Source organism: Anomaloglossus baeobatrachus (genome assembly GCF_048569485.1).
Source record: "Anomaloglossus baeobatrachus isolate aAnoBae1 chromosome 5 unlocalized genomic scaffold, aAnoBae1.hap1 SUPER_5_unloc_19, whole genome shotgun sequence".
NCBI classification, from domain to species: domain Eukaryota; kingdom Metazoa; phylum Chordata; class Amphibia; order Anura; family Aromobatidae; genus Anomaloglossus; species Anomaloglossus baeobatrachus.
Genome location: NW_027441794.1, coordinates 594,580 through 612,342, shown reverse-complemented (window position 1 = coordinate 612,342; position 17,763 = coordinate 594,580). Strand labels below are relative to the sequence as shown.

Here is a 17,763-nt window from a genome sequence, read left to right as displayed (position 1 = left end):
CAATAATATGAGTATCTAAAAAATCATCAAAAACAACTCAATATAACAAACATATAGTGCACGGTGATCCTCAAAGAGGAAATCACCAATTCAAATTTTGTAGAATGAGTTAGGAATGATCTCACCCATTCTTGCAGCTTGGGGTAAACAGGATTTCCTCTATGTGGGTCCACACAGCATCAGCTGGCCCTACCATTGACCCTAGGGAATCTTAATAACACCTGATACCCCAAAGCTTCTGCTCTTACAAGAACAGACCACATCTAGCCCTCTCTTGGTGCCCCTACAATGTTCCTGGCCCTCGTCCCTAGGGCCAGCTGATGCTGTGTGGACCCACATAGAGGAAATCCTGTTTACCCCAAGCTGCAAGAATGGGTGAGATCATTCCTAACTTATTCTACAAAATTTGAATTGGTGATTTCCTCTTTGAGGATCACCGTGCACTATATGTTTGTTATATTGAGTTGTTTTTGATTATTTTTTAGATACTCATATTATTGGACAACTGTCCTTATTGGAGTGATAATCAACTTATTCAATTTTTATTGTGTATTTTGTGTTTTTTTGTTCATTTTGTTATATCATAGGTTCTCTGGAAACGTGATTGCAGAATCTAATGACAACAATACAGAGAACTTTGGGTTATTCACATATTTTAATCTAAATTTTAATGGAATAGATTAAAAGCTATATTTTAGCCTCTGAATTGCTATTTTCTCTTTAATATTTGGTACACATAACAACCCAGCCGCTGGCTTACTGCTGTGGCTGGGCGATCACGTGTGTTTATTAGAGAATGAATATTCACTGCTCCCCAAGCTCATAATCCCGGGTGTGGGGAGCAGTGAATATTCCGGCAGCTGACGTCCGCGTGTAACTGGGGGCACATGGCAGCAATGTCATGCGCTGCGCCGCTTACATGCTGAAGTCACTTGCATGCATCAGAAGAGAACACCACGCACCGGGCGAGCGGAGGGATGGGGAGTATAATCATTTATTTTCTTATGTGTGCAGCGTGATGGGGAAATATATACACGAATGGGCCCGAGATGAGGGCCATATATACTCTACAAGGATGGGGACATATGTACTAGGACAAGAGCCATATATATACCAGGATGGGGATCATATATACTAGGATGGGATAAAGATAGGCAACATATATACCAGGATGAAAGACATATATACGAGCATGGGAGACACGCATACCTGGAAGGGGCCCAGTATGGGGGACATTAGTACAGAATTGGGGGATTTTATCCCCGTAACAGTGTCAGCAGCAGATTCTACCCATAACATTGCTTCATGACCACATTTTTTGCGTTATTTTTTCCCTATATTCCTCCTTCAAAACCTAGGTATGTCTTATGGTCGAAAAACTACAATAATTTCTAAAAAGAAAGAAAATGGTTCTTTTCATCACAAATCCTTACTTAAGGAACTGTAGCCGATTTTAGGATAAAACCCTTTGAATTATAGTACATCATGATGGCTTCTCCCGTGTGACTCATCTGACAACAGGACCTGATTAATGATAAAAACATTTGGCAAATTCCGAAAACAAGAATGGCTGCTCCGCTCTGCTGGTTTTCTGATGTCGGAAGACTTGATTACCAGTTAAACATTTCAATTTTTCACAACATGAAAAAGGTTCCTTCCCTGTGCGGCTTCTTCACATGTTTAACAAGATGTGATTTCTGAGAATTACATTTTCCACATTCAAAACATAAAAATGGTTTATTTTGTGTGATTTTTTTGATGGTGAACAAGACCTGATTTCCTAGTAAAACATTTACCACATTCTGGGCATGAAAACAGCTTCTGCCCTGTGTGAGATCTTTGATGCACAACAAGTTCTGATTTCCGAATAAAACATTTCCTACACTCTGAACATGAAAATGGCTTCTCCCCTGTGTGATATCTTTGATGGACAACAAGTTCTGAATTAAAATTAAAACATTTCCCACACTCTAAACATGAAAATGGCTTCTCCCCGGTGTGAGATCTTTGATGCTGAACAAGTTTTGATTTCCGAATAAAACATTTCCCACACTCTGAACATGAAAATGGCTTCTCCCCGGTGTGACATCTTTGATGCACAACAAGATCTGATTTCTGAATAAAACATTTACCACATTCTGAACATGAAAATGGCTTCTCCCCAGTGTGACATTTTTGATGCACAACAAGTTCTGATTTCCGAATAAAACATTTCCTACACTCTGAACATGAAAATGGCTTCTCCCCTGTGTGACATCTTTGATGCATAACAAGTTTTGATTTCCAATTAAAACATTTCCCACACTCTGAACATGACAATGGCTTCTCCCCTGTGTGACATCTTTGATGCACAAGAAGTTCTGATTTCCAATTAAAACATTTCCCACACTCTGAGCATGAAAATGGCTTCTCCCCAGTGTGACATCTTTGATGCACAACCAGTTCTGATTTCAAATTAAAACATTTCCCACACTCTGAACATGAAAATGGCTTCTCCCCGGTGTGAGATCTTTGATGCTGAATAAGTTTTGATTTCCGAATAAAACATTTCCCACAGTCTGAACATGAAAACAGCTTCTCCCCTGTGTGAGATCTTTGATGCACAACAAGATCTGATTTCTGAATAAAACATTTCCCACACTCTGTACATGAAAATGGCTTCTCCCCTGTATGAGATCTTTGATGCATAACAAAGGCTGATTTCTGACTAAAACATTTCCCACATTCTGAACATGAAAATGGCTTCTCCCCTGTGTGATATCTTTGATGCCTAACAAGGTGTGATTTCTGAATAAAACATTTTCCACACTCTGAACATGAAAATGGCTTCTCCCCTGTGTGACATCTTTGATGCCTAGCAAGATCTGATTTGAAATCAAAACATTTCCCACACTCTGAACATGAAAAGGGCTTCTCCCCTGAGTGACATCTTTGATGCCGAACAAGATCTGATTTGAAAATAAAACATTTCCCACACTCTGAACATGGAAATGGTTTCTCCCCTGTGTGAAGTTTTCCATGGTCAACAAGACTTGATTTCCTAGTAAAACATTTACCACATTCCAAGCATAAAAATGGGTTCGCCCCTGTGTGATTTTTTTTTTGCATAACAAAATTTGATTTCTGAATAAAACATTTCCCACATTCTGAACATGAAAATGGCTTCTCCTCTGTGTGAATTCTTTGATGCTCAATAAGATTCTGATTGAGTATCTTTTGAGTAAAACATTTTCCATATTCTGGGCATGAAAATGGTTTTTCCCTTGTAGGAGCCGTTTCATGTTCCCCATCCCTTCTGTAACTTTTATTTTGCATACAAATCTGTGATAAATCGTAATTTTGGACTTGTTTGAAAAGACCAGATGTTAAAACTTTCCGAGGAAGGACTGGAGGTATATCTGGGACAACAGCATGCTCTTCATATATATCATGTGTGATACTTTTATCATCTGTTTTAAATTCTGAAGATAATAGATTTCCATCTGAACTCCCAATACAGTCATCTGCTAAAAATAAACACAATGTTTTAATGATATTATCTTGAAAATACATTTTTTAAACCATAATATCAGAAATTAAATTAGGAAAAAATGTATTCTGAATCTGTTGTCCAATTTCGACATCTAAAGGCCGCTTTACACACAACGACGTATCTAATGATATGTCGTCGGGGGTCAAGGAATTCGTGAGGCACATCTGGCATCGTTAGCAACGTCGTTGCATGTGACACCTACGAACGAGCGTTAACGATCAGAAATACTCACCTAATTGTTGATCGTTGACACGTCGTTCATTTTCAAAAGATCGTTGCTCGTTCTGGACGCAGGTTGTTCGTCGTTCCTAAGTCAGCACACATCGCTACGTGTGACACCCCGTGGACAACGAACAACAGCGTTCCTGTGTCCTCCGGCAACGAGGTGGGCGTTACGTTTATTCGGCTGCTCTCCGCCCCTCCGCTTCTATTGGTGACCCGCTGTGTGACGTTGCTGTGACTCCGCACGAACCTCCCCCTTAAATAAGAGGTTGTTCGCCGGCCACAGCGACGTCGTTAGGACGGTAAGTAAGTTTAACGCGTCCTAGCGATATTGTGTGCCACGGGCAGCGAATTGCCCGTGACCCACAAACGACGGGGGCGGGTGCAAACGCTAGCAACATCGCTAGCAATGTCGCTGTGTGTAAAGCAGCCTGAAGAGTAGTCATGGGTGATCCCCCTGATGGTCGGGATCGGGGAGACTCATCCGATTATTTTGTAAAGATCAAGATCGGGATCGAGATAACACGATCTTGCGTCCGATCACCGATGTTGGACTTTACAGTTATGGGATGGGGCGGGGGAGGGGGGCTGTAAAATAAAGAATACACTCAATAATAAACATTGTCATTATACTTACAGGTCCCGCGACGCGTCCTGCACTTTGTCTCCCACCGCTTCTACTTCCGAGTGCGATGATCGCTGTGTCCTCCCGGTAACCAAAGGACCTTTTGTGACGTCATAGCCATGTGATCAGTCATGTGGGAATGTGGTATTATCTCATTGGCTACAGACTGGGTCACATGGCTATGACGTCATGCAAAGGTCCTGTAGTGCCAGCATGCTTGCCGGTACACGGTGCTCGCCCAAGTATCTCAGTACTCGATATATTTGGCGATTGCTGTATACCAACGAGATGCTCGGGTACATGCCTGCCCCCCCTCCCTGCATGTTGGCGCTCTTTACAGAGTTAGCCCACATGCAGAGATTGGCTGCTACACCCGGTGATGAATAGCGGCACCGGGAATCAGGTGATCGGAGATCACCATTGCTATAGTAACCCGCTTGTTAGGTTACTATGGCAACTGTGGCAGCGGCGACGTCACCGTTTACCAACCCGCAGCCTCTGATCACTCATTGAGTGATTAGACAGCGCGGGGAGCAGCAGCAGCGCTCTTCCACCCCCCTGTGCATTCTGATATAGCAGAGCTAGATCGGTGACAGAAGACTAGGATCGTGGAGGGGTGAGAGGGAGTAAAAAAGATGGAGTCTCTAAGTGTGTCTGTGTATATATTTCTATTAAAGTATTTTTTTCTCTTTGTGGTGTCTTTTTTCGAACCCTTTATTGGAGATTCTTAATGGCCGGGTCAAACTTGCTTGACATTAAGAATCTTGGGCTTAATACCAGCTGGTAAAACAAAGCTGGTATTAACGCCTTATTACCCAGCGTGCTACCCGCCACCAGGGCCACTGGAGAGTTGGATACAGCGCCAGAACATGGCACCTCTATAAAAGCGCCATTTTCTGGGGCAACTGCGGACTGCAATTTGCAGCGCATGGGGGGCCCAGAAAGCTTGGGCCACCCTGTGCTGTGGATTCCAATCCCCAGCTGCCTAGCTGTACCTGGCTGGACACAAAAATTGGGCGAAGCCCACGTCATTTTTTTTTTATTATTTCATGAAATTCATGAAATAATTTAAAAAGGCTTCTCTATATTTTTGGTTCTCAGCCGGGTACAAATAGGCAGCTGGGGGTTTGAGGCAGCCCGTACCTGCTTGCCGTACCTGGCTAGCATAAAAAAATATGGCGAAGTCCACGTCACTTTTTTTTTATTTTTGGCAAAAAACTTTTTTTAAAAAAAGGGCCTCCCTGTATTTTGATTGCCAGCCAAGGTAAAGCCAGGCAGATGGGGGTGGCAGCCCGTAGCCATCTGCCTTATGTGTGCTGAGAATCAAAAACACTGCGGAGCGCTTCGGCATTTTTTTTAAATTATTTATTTACTCTCATACAACTGTATATTGTGTACAATAATTATATATACATATATATATATATATATATATATATATAAACACACACACACACACACACACACACACACAAGAGACCACTGCAAAATTTTCAGTTTTTCTGATTTTTCTCTTTATATTTTTTGAGTAAAATGTAAATTGTTCTTTTATTCTATAAACTACTGGCAACGTCTCCAAATTTCGAAGCAAAAAAATTTGTATTTATTTTACAATAATTTAATTGTTACTCAAAAATATACCTATAAAGTAAAAAATCAGAAAAACTGAAAATTTTGCAGTGGTCACTCAATTTTTGACAGAACTGTATATATATATATATATATATATATATATGCGCACACACAATATATATTGTACACAATATATATTGTACACAATATATAGTATATATAGTTGTATAAAGATAAATAATTTTAAAAAATGACGTGGCGCTCCACAGTATTTTTGATTCTCAGTGCAGATGAAGCGGGCAGCTACGGGCTGCCACCCCCACCTGCCTGACAATAAAAATACAGGGAAACCCATTATTTATTTATTTTTTTATTTAAAAATATAATAAAAAAAAAATGCGTGGGCTCCCGCTGTATTTTGATGGGCAGTCAGGTAGAGCCCTGGCAGATGGGGGCTGGGATTCTAGGCAGCCTGCAGCCGCCCCTGCAAATGGCGCATTGTTTCTTAGCGCCATTTCCAGGCGCTTTACCCGGCTCATCCAATGATGGTGGCACACTGGGTAATAATTGGGTTAATACCAGCTTTGTATTCTCAGATGGTACTAAGCCCGAAATTCATGGTGTCACGCCAAATTGACATGGCCACCATGAATTTCTAGTAAACAGTAAAAAAAATACAACACAGAGAAAAAATTTATTAGAAATAAAACAAAGAAACATTTAGAGACTCCATCTTTATAATAAAAAAATCCTTAGTCCGACGTAATCCACAGGTAGAGCATTGTCAGCTTCATCACTCTGTACAGACACAGTCTAAACACAGCGAGAAGCAGAGAGCATTGTAAGCTCTGCTACATCGCTCTGTACAGAGCAAGAAGCAGGCGGACAATGAGCGGATGATTGCACTGGCGTCTTGCATGGGCATCACCCCGCACCGACTGATGTCAGGACAGGAGCGCTTCAGCTGCATGGAATGACATGCAGCCGACCCGCTGCTGTCTGGAGATTGAGCGCCATTTTGCGATGCGACACTCGCACAGTGACAGTCAAACTTCAATCGAGTCTATGAGCCATGGACTTGGGTGAACCCTGACATCACCGCGAACACGGCCAAAAACAGCCGATAACTGCCAAGTGATGAGCAGTGCAGTGAATACCCCCGGAAGTTAAGAGGACCTTTGAAAACGTCATAGTCATGTGACCAGTAAGTATGATCATAAAGTTTTTTATTTTATTAATGTGCTTTCTTTTTACAGCCCCTGGTCCCGATTTGGACCGATCTGTAACACAAGCTTTTCAGGAAAGCTCGTGATCGGCATCGTGGACTCGATTACTATGTGATCGGTACGATCTCCGATCTTTAAAAATCGGGATCTCCCATCCCTATCTAAGGGGTACTTTGCACGCTGCGACATCGAAAGCCGATGCTGCGATGCCGAGCGCGATAGTCCCCGCCCCCGTCTAAGCTGTGATATCCTTGTGATAGCTGCCGTAGCGAACATTATCGCTACGGCAGCTTCACATGGACACACCTGTCCTGGGACGTCGCTCTGGCTGGCACCCCCCTCCTTATTAAGGGGGCGGGTCGTACGGCGTCACTGCGACGTCACACGGCAGGCGGCCAATAGGAGCGGAGGGGCAGAGATGAGCGGGATGTAAACATCCCGCCCACCTCCTTCCTTCCGCATATCCTACGGGAGCCGCGGTGACGCCGGTAGGAGATGTTCCTCGCTCCTGCGGCTTCATACACAGCGAAGTGTGCTGCCGCAGGAACGAGGAACAACATCGGACTGTCGCGTCAGTGTAATTATGGATTACGCCGACGCTACACTGATGATACGATTACGATGCTTTTGCGCTCGTTAATCGTATCATCTAGGCTTTACCCACTACGATGTCGCCTGCGATGCCGGATGTGCGTCACTTTCAATTTGACCCCACAGACATCGCACCTGCGATGTCGTAGTGTGCAAAGTACCCCTAAGAGTTACATCTTCATTAATTTGAATCTCCCATTACTAGCACCAGTTCTCTGGAATGTGCTACAGGAAATAATCTGATTGATTGTCACAATATGACTGCAGGATAATGAGAGACAGGGGGCCCTTATACTGTCCCTCAAGCTAGGGGACCCTAAACTGTTCCTAACCTCTTGATTACCCCTGAAGATGGAGATGCCTGAGTCCTGTGCCTTACTATTCTCCTGACCAGATCTAATCTGTTATCCCCCGGGGAAGGAAGGGGCAGGAATATGATGGAAATGCAGAAAGGCAGCAACAAAAAGACAAGGGTTAACACCACAACAGCTCACGGCAATAATACACAACAACCACCCGTAAGTCTGGATCTCAACACCTCACCAGACCAGTATAGGTAACCTATAGATGGCATTAATGGAATAGTCCAGCGAGCATATACAGAAGGGGATTGATAGATACTTTCTCCTCTACAGCATGTGATCAAAGACATTAACAAGCAACCCAGCAGAGAATAAGGGGCACTTTGCACACTACGACATCGCAAGCCGATGCTGCGATGCCGAGCGCGATAGTCCCCGCCCCCGTCGCAGCTGCGATATCATGGTGATAGCTGGCGTAGCGAACATTATCACTACACCAGCTTCACATGCACTCACCTGCCCTGCGACGTCGCTCTGGCCGGCGACCCGCCTCCTTATTAAGGGGGCGGGTCGTGCGGCGTCATAGCGACGTCACACGGCAGGCGGCCAATAGAAGTGGAGGGGCGGAGATGAGCGGTACGTAAACATCCCGCCCACCTCCGTCCTTCCGCATAGCCGGCGTGAGCCGCAGGACGCAGGTAGGAGATGTTCCTCGCTCCTGCGGCTTCACACACAGTGATGTGTGCTGCCGCAGGAACGAGGAACAACATCGTAACATCGGTCATTCCCAATTCATGGAAATGACCGAGGTTACACCGATGATACGATTACGACGCTTTTGCGCTCGTTAATCGTATCAAAAATGCTTTACACACTACGATATCGCCTGCGACGCCGGATGTGCGTCACTTTCAATTTGACCCCACCGACATCGCACCTGCGATGTTGTAGTGTGCAAAGTGCCCCTTACTCTTGCTAGCCTGCCCAAGCCTGTGGTTCGACGCCTGCGTCTCCCTGCACTGCTCACAGACATCAGAGCAGTTAACATGCAGAGTACCAGAATCTATAATTTTCACAGATCCTGGCGCCGCCATTACAGTTGGCAAAACCTGCAAAAATCTCCTTGTAACTTTGATCCACAACATGGACAATTTCAAAGAATTTTTTTTCAAAGACGAACTTAAAATAGTTAGACAGATGCCGGATATTTAACGGGATTGTCCGGGACTGTAACGTTGATGGCCCATCCTTAGGTTTTGTAACCAAAGCAAGTAGCAGGGTCTTGCGGTCTGTCCAGATAAACATTAGGGCTCCAGTTCATCAAGACCGGCAATGGACACTGACAAATGACATCAGGAACTGAAGTGAGATTTCTGGCATAGGGAACGCCACAGTTTGTTATGAATTAGAGAAGCGGTGGCATCACACCCTTCTTCTGGCCAAGCTCTGCCCATTTTTGCAAAGCTGGTTAAAATTGGTGTGAACAGACACAGACACCAGCCTTTGGTCACATGATATGATGTCAAAAAGGTCCTTAAGCAGTCCTATAATTGGCGTATAAACACTATGACTGCTAGGAGAATGGGGGCCTGTGAAATTCCCCAGTTTGCTCTCCATTTCCCCTAATGCCAGTCTGTGTCCTGTTGAGTTCTTTTAGACTTCTGCAATTAAGAGACCTTTGGTTACATCATGTCACATGACTTTGAAGTCATCAAAGGTCCTTAAACCATCAACCTTAGAATACAACTCATGGGGTCCATAAGAGAGTGGGGTTCCTGAGAAATCGTGCAGTTTGATTCCTTCTAACACTGGTCCTGACTGTAACTAGGGCTTATTTTTGGAATAGGGCTTATATTTCAAGCATTCTCAAAAAATCCCATAAAATCATGCTATGGCTTAATTTCAGTGTAGGTCGTATTTTCGGAGAAACGGTATTCATTAACCCTCTGCATTTGCCGTCATAATGACATAGAGAAGGTACTAGAAACAAACAGCAGAAGAAGCAGAAGCAAAGAAAATACAGCTGAAAAACCCAGAGCAGAAAGTCTAAAAGTCTATTAGTACAGAAAGTACATGAGTAGATATCTCTTACTGGATAGAGCTGGAGGAAACACATCCTGAGGAACATCGGGATCTTCTTGTTTACAGTCCTGTGGGAGAAGAGGACGGGGACATCTCTCTGGTGTTGTCCTCTTACTGGATAGACCTGGAGGAGACACATACAGAGACTGAATTAATTCCTTACATACAGATAATTATAGGCCGTGTGTATCTAGTCCTGTCTATTACCCGGGGATGTGAGGGGCTGGGGAACCTCAATCATGACGTCCTTGTACAGATCTTTGTGTCCTTCTAAATACTCCCACTCCTCCATGGAGAAATAGACGGTGACGTCCTGACACCTTATAGGAACCTGACACATACAATGATACCGTCACCCCCGATCCCTTCATAGCGTTACTGTATAATGTCCCAGCATTCCCAGCAGTGTCACCTCTCCAGTCAGCAGCTCAATCATCTTGGAGGTGAGTTCTAGGATCTTCTGGTCATTGATGTCCTCATGTATCGGGGGGTGAGGTGGAGGCCCCGTGATTGGGCTCAGGGGACTTCCCCATCCCTCAGACACAGGGGCCTGACAGCGCTCACTAGAGGTCTTCTTCTCTACGGTGTATTCCTGGTTATGGAGAGACACAATATGAAATCTCACTACAGACATTTCCAGAGTCCTCACCTCTTCAGTTCTGTCCATCTGTTATTCCCATAGATAAGAATGATGTAATGTGACGTCATCAGAATCTCTCACCTCTCCAGTAAGCCGGAAGAGGATCTCTAGGGTGAGGTGTAATATCCTCTCCGCCATCTTGTCCCTGTCCATATCCATCCTTGATGGGTCAATCAGGAGAATTCTCTTATATAGAAGATCTCCACTGAGAGGATCCGATATTCTAGGGACCTGAATGGGGAGGAGATGACGATGTAACTGTGGCGCCCTGGACAAGCCAGGACGTCACAAGCACTACACCAACACACCCCACACTCCCGGTCAGGCACACCAAAGTCAAACAAAAACCCTTGTTGCCTCCCTCCAGGGGCTGATGTTCACACCAGGGGGTGGGCCAGGCGGTTGGTCCCGCCCACCGAGGAGTTCACAGTCCTGGAGGTGGGAAAAGGAGAGCAGATAGTTGGGAGTTGAGTGAGGAGAGTGAAGTGGTAAAGGAGCAGACAGAAAGTGGTCCGGGTGTGTGGCCCGGACGGAACAGCAAGGTTGGCAGACGGTGGTGACCGTCTGCAGGAGAGGCCTATTGGAGCTAGCCGTAAGGACCGTGGACGGGCGGTGGCCCGGCGATACCGGACCGGTACACAAAGAGAAGCCAGCACCATCCGGCAGGGGCTTACGGACCCCGACAAGGCTAGGAGTCGCCGTGCAATTTGTCAAATCCGTTAGCGAAGGGAACCTCCTGGGTTTCCCAGCAGCCAAGTCCCGACAGAAGGCAACAGTCCAACTGAGAGAGGGAGACACAGTCACCGCCAAGGCTACAGTTCTCAGGGCCAGAGCCTGCGGGCAAAAGGGGCTCCTTCAGCACATATCCAAGCTGGGGAGCGGGTTACCGGTGGGAACCCATTGGAACCGTACACACTACACAGGTGCAGGGATAGGCAGTCACCATCAACCTGCCGGGAGGAGAAACACCGCAGCCGTCTGTGGGACCCGTCCATCCAGCCGTTTGTTTTACCGGAGACTCTGTGTTCATCATTGGCTGAGTGAGTACCACCGTGCTGTGCGGCACAGCGCTGCCCCCACGACCCTGCACCTCACCAGGCCCTGTAACCAGCCTGCCATCCATCCCTACCCCCTCACCGGGCCCCGGGACAACCAACCCCCTACCCACGGAGGGGAGAACTAACATCCAGGCTGCTCCCTGTCATCGCTCCCGGGATCCCCGTCCAGAGCAGCGGTGGTGTTACCAATCTCACCACAACCGTGGGTGGCGTCACGGACAATATCAAATCCCCACAATCAATTCCCCCTTTTCACTCACGGGCGAGGAACGCCGCTCGAGTCCCCGGGATCCGGCCCACCGCTCGAGCCATCACCGAGCAGCAGCAGCTGGACCCGAGCAGTGGGAGAGCGCAGCGTCCCCTCCTCCGCCCGCGACATAACATCATAAAGAATCCGGTGTAATAATACAATTACTGGAGATAACCATTCACTAGATAGGGATGATTGCCGCGCTGCCATGAGAAGTCCAGACTAACTCTGCTTCCTCATTACAGTGAATGGATCATTTGGGGGTTTCATCTGAATCATTTCATTTGAATAATTACATGTAAACATGTCATGCTAATACGTTGTGTGAGGGCTTCACTGCGCCCTGAACCAGGCTTATCCAGGGGGGCATGATTAAGTGCCGACCCAGTCATCACCAGAGCCTCTGAGGTTGGACTTTGCTGACAGTAGGCACCAGTTACCAATACAGGGCAGTCCCTGGTTGTTGTGTTCCACAAAGAGGCTGAGCGGTGTATCATGAAAAAGATGGGGTGGAAGTCACTGCCTCTAGGGAAGAACAGGAAGGATAAACCCTGTCACTTACTCTGAGCAACCCTGAGCTCCCCGATGTCCCAAGACAGGTTTTTTCCTCTTGTGCTGCAATCACGTGTCTATCCCTGTCTTACCCTAATCACAACCGTATCTAGTGAGCAGGGCAGGAGGAACACTAGTCCTGCTTTATAATAATGACACAAAAAGAAAACGACAGGCAAAGGAAAAAGAAACTGCATTCCCAAACAACAAGTGGTAAAAAAGGGGGGTGGAAAGAGAAATTAATAAAAAGGGAGATGATTAATAGGAAGACACCAAAGAAAACTTCCAGGCAGCAATCTCCAGGATCAAATTCAAAACCATTGCTCTTTCCATGGCTCACACCTCCATGCTAGGACCATGGAAAAGCAAGTTATCACTGGCAAATACTGAGGTGAAGTGGTGAGAACTTATACCAGAGGGGAGTGCAAAAATCAGAACAGCTGAGACATCTCAGGATGGTAAGCCAAGAAAGACACAAGGATCTGCTTAACCCTAGCAGCGCCAGCACGAGGATAGTATCCACAGCTAAGTGGAAGGCAAAGCAGATCCAACTAGTGCTGGCTTGCGCTGTGACCTTCTGACCCATGGGTTAGGGGTGACCTCTCTCTGTCTGATAACCTGGTGTCGAAACCCTGATGTAAGTGTTCAGTGTAGAGAACGGGATAAATGTGATCCAAAAGTCACAGACAGATGGAGAAGTCACATCTATGATCAGCTCTAATCCTGCTGTGGTTGCCCCTGAGGCTTCAGGTGCCACAGGGTACTGCACCTCAATTAAGGTGTAGTACTTATCCCGGGTTCAAGGAGGGTCGGTACCAGTTCCACCAACACACATACACACAGTTACAGTGGGTTGCCCTACTCAATGGGGACCGTGCCAGGGTCGGGTCACAGTAGGGGGTCACTACAGCGGTGGGTTTACAGGACGCCACCGCACCAAAGGCTCCCTGATCTACTGGAACCGGGGACTCAGGGTCAGGGAGAAGCAACCACAGGGGGAGTCAGGCGCACACAGTGGGAAGAGCAGGTTGACCTAGTGAGAGTAGTGAACCATCCGATGCAGTGGCTGGGGGCAACAGCTTGGAACACACAACACAAATACAAAAGGAGAGAACAGCTCTAGACACAGAGCAAAGCAGACACGCCGAGAAGCAGCTCTGTGGGCCAAGGTGTTTGAACACGGTCGCTGGGGAGAAGCAGGTGGCTGCTTCCACAGAACCAGTAATGTCAGGGTACAGAACCCTAGCGCAGGCATACTTCACGTTGTCTACCAACTCTGCAAGGGTCACGGGAACGGCTAGAAAAGTCACCGAACCTGTCCCACCAAGTGTGCAGCCAAATAGCATAAAGGATCTGGGGCTGAGGTCTTGAACCATAGACTGACACACACCAGATCTGAACTTCCACGGAATCGGTATCGGCTGGAGTCCATCGTTGTGGAGAACGGTACTCTGGGGCAGCGCCTGAACTACCAGTGAGTAAAAAGACCTGGAACCGCAGCCCCTGTCTCTCCCTCATCTTTACCGGCACTGTCGCCCAACGCTGCGGAACCAATGGGGACCACCACCAACCCGTCCGTCTTCAGTCATCCTCCCCGAGGTAACCCCGCTCCGCCTGTGAGGAGTGACAGCATCCCAACTCTGACCTTCACCATCAGCCCCGGAGAGCAGCACCCGGAAGTGCAGCGGAGGCCCATCCCTGGGGCCGCGTACCACAGGTGGCGTCACAATCTAAAAAGAGTTTCCTCACCGCCCTCTCCCTCCATCCTACCAACCCGTCCACTGCCTTCCCTCCCTTCCTGTACGTCTCAGGATCACGAAACTGGGCAAGGCTGGCCCATGACGATGTAGAGAATCCGCACCCCTGGCCCGGCGATGTGTTGGGTGAAAACCCCACGACCCCGGGGTGCTACACTGCCATCTCCACCACTCCCATTACACAAGTATAAAACATAACACTGGTGGATAAAACAAGACTGAACATAAGACCTTCACAGCCATCTACACATCATAGGGAGATTTCATGGCACCTTCTCTACATCTACCTGATGATCCTGAAGAACATCGGGATCTTCTTGTTTACAGTCCTGTGGGAGAAGATGATGGAGACATCTCTCTGGTGTTGTCCTCTTACTGGATAGAACTGGAGGAAACACATCCTGAGGAACATCGGGATCTTCTTGTTTACAGTCCTGTGGGAGAAGAGGACAGGGACATCTCTCTGGTGTTGTCCGGTTACTGGATAGAACTGGAGGAGACACATACAGGGACTGAATTCATTCCTTACATACAGATAATTATAGGCCGTGTGTATTTAGTCCTGTCTATTACCTGGTGCTGTGAGGGTCTTGGGAACCTCCATCATGACGTCCTTGTACAGATCTTTGTGTCCTTCTAAATACTCCCACTCCTCCATGGAGAAATAGACGGTGACATCCTGACACCTTATAGGAACCTGACACATACAATGATACCGTCACCCCCCGATCCCTTTATAGCGTTACTGTATAATGTCCCAGCATTCCCAGCAGTGTCACCTCTCCAGTCAGCAGCTCAATCATCTTGTAGGTGAGTTCTAGGATCTTCTGGTCATTGATGTCCTCATGTATCGGGAGGTGACGTGGAGGCACCGTGATTGGGCTCAGGGGTCTTCCCCAACCCTCAGACACAGGGGCCTGACAGCGCTCACCAGAGGTCTTCTTCACTACTGTGTAATCCTGGTTATGGAGAGACACAGTAATAAATCTCACTCCAGACATTTCCAGAGTCCTCACCTCTCCAGTTCTGTCCATCTGTTATTCCCATAGATAAGAATGATGTAATGTGACGTCATCAGAATCTCTCACCTCTCCAGTAAGCCGGAAGAGGATCTCTAGGGTGAGGTGTAATATCCTCTCCGCCATCTTGTCCCTGTCCATATCCATCCTTCACGGGGCAATCAGGAGAATTCTCTTATATAGAAGATCTCCACTGAGAGGATCCGATATTATAAGGACCTGAATGTGAAGGAGATGAACCGATATATAAAATACTGCAGATAATAAGCGAGGTGAGATATCACTTAGGTAGGATAAAATATCAAGATGAAATGTGCAATGTAAGTAATAAAACCGACCGATACAAGTAGCACATTATTTTATAGCAATATAAATACAATGAAAAGTGATCAATTATCCATATTGCACCTAGAATGGTATCAATGAAAATGTCGGCTCATCAAGAAAAAAACAAGTCCTCACTCCATCGACGCAAAAATAATAATGTTACCGGTGTCGGAAAATGGCAACACAAGCTGATTTTATTTTACAAAAGTGATTTTTATTCACCACTAGAGATGAGTGAACCTGAACTCAGACTTTTCCGATAAGGTGCGGAGATCGGATGCTTTATGTATGCAAACTAATCTTGGGAGTATCGATGTGCTCGGGTACGCTCGGTGCTCAGCCCGGTGTGAGCCGCTTGCAGTGTTTGATCGGCTCACACTGGGGGTAACAACAGCGAGATCGGATGTAGTGTGCACCAACTATTTATTCACCATTTCATCGGACTTTGAATTTACTTAATTTCCAGTAGATTTCAATGTAAAATGAAAAACTATGACACCCCCCCCCCCGCACGAAAGTGTGAAATATAGGAATATACCACTATCAATGTTATTGGCCCCGACCATTTAAAAAACAAACATATATACAAAATAACAAAATAGATTTGTTACAAAACAATGAAGTTAAAAAATAGCTAAGAAATATTTCCATGTGGTCATTAAGATATATTATGTATAATCTGTCTTTATTAAACAACAAAACAGCAAAGCAACATACATGAATCAGAACAAACAACTCTACAGCCATCTGACGTTCTAATAATTGCCACCGAGTGCACTGTAAATTCTAGCTGTTCACAAAGTGTGAGCAGTTCTACATGTAAACAATACAAATTTTTATGACTCGCGAAACCTCAAAGTGTAGAGGTGAATCGAGTCTATATCATTGAAAATGGAAAGAGATATTGAGAAGAGATAGAGAGAGATATAGAAAGATATAGAGAGAGAAAGAGAGAAAGAGAGCAAGGAAATGAACAGATAGGATAGAAAGAGAAAGAAAAGGGGAAAAAGGGGAGGTAAGAAAGGAAAACAAAGGAGGGGAATGTCGGATAGTGTGAGATATAGGATCGATCTTGAGCGTAACTGGATCCAACTCACGGGCCAAAGAGATGCCGGTAATCGCTAGTGTCCTTGAAGAGGATCCAAGGCTGCCACATCTTCAAAAATCCCTCATTGTCCCCCTCTACCTCAGCTGACAGATCCTCCATGTGATAAATAAAAGCTAGTTCCTGTTGCCATTTCCTCAGGGATGGAACCCCTGATGATCGCCAATGCCTAGGTATCACCCACTGTGCGGCCGTTAGGCAAAACCGCAGCAAATCACATTCTGAGATCTAATAGAGCCAGGAAGTATCGATACTAGAGATATCTGAAGAGAAGGGATCACTAACCTCTCCGGTAATTATAAAGTACGGCTGTATAACTGCCTCCCAAAACGGCTGAAGTTTAGAACAATCCCACCATACATGTGTCATGGTTCCACGGTCTGTTCCACAACGCCAACACATTTTGGACCCCAAAGGGAAAATCCTGTGAAGCCTTACCGGATATTGGCACCACCTGGTTAGAATCTTATAGTTTTTTTCTTTGGTGTATCCAGCTGCGGACATCTTCTGTGTAAATAAATACACTTTCTGTTTTTTCTCATCTGTAAAACATGTCCGCAGCTCTGCTTCCCAGATAGTAATCAAACTCAGATCCATGTGCGCAGAAGGTGTACCTTGACCCAATAATTTATAGATAAGTGATATCAAATGGAGAGGTATGGTGTCCTGTAAGAATAGTTTCTCAAAAAGGAAAGTGTACTATTAGGTGAGGGCAAACCCCCTTCAACTGAGCACAAACAAAGGAGTACAGCTGTCTATATTCGAGCCACGACAATGACTGAGGGGGTTCTAAGTTCTGCATATCAGTATATGGCATAATATTAGTTCTCTGTAATATGTCGTAGATATGACAGTCATCCTCCACATTCCAACGTAAGAATGTGTTTCGCGAGATGCCTGGTG

At 45.9% G+C, this 17,763-nt stretch overlaps 1 protein-coding gene across 1 annotated transcript; it reads right to left on the bottom strand.

Annotated features, from left to right (window-relative positions):
* Window positions 1-705: 705 nt before the first annotated feature.
* On the bottom strand, window positions 706-17,457 carry LOC142258940 (uncharacterized). The gene is made up of 8 exons (XM_075331493.1): window positions 17,299-17,457; window positions 15,189-15,368; window positions 14,983-15,106; window positions 14,697-14,899; window positions 10,874-11,023; window positions 10,565-10,744; window positions 10,163-10,298; window positions 706-3,506 (listed from the first exon to the last, which is right to left on the bottom strand). The coding sequence occupies exons 1-8, from the start codon at window positions 17,455-17,457 to the stop codon at window positions 1,738-1,740; spliced, it is 2,901 nt and encodes a 966-aa protein (XP_075187608.1). The 3' UTR covers window positions 706-1,737.
* Window positions 17,458-17,763: the final 306 nt, after the last annotated feature.

Excerpts from the sequence above, each read along its gene's own strand:
- LOC142258940 (XM_075331493.1), bottom strand. The coding sequence starts at position 17,457 with ATGGATCTGAGTTTGATTACTATCTGGGAAGCAGAGCTGCGGACATGT. Across the intron at positions 15,369-17,298 it reads CCAGGTGGTGCCAATATCCG|GATTACACAGTAGTGAAGAA; the intron begins GTAAGGCTTCAC and ends CTCCATAACCAG. Across the intron at positions 3,507-10,162 it reads GTTTCCTCCAGCTCTATCCA|CAGATGACTGTATTGGGAGT; the intron begins GTAAGAGATATC and ends GTTTATTTTTAG.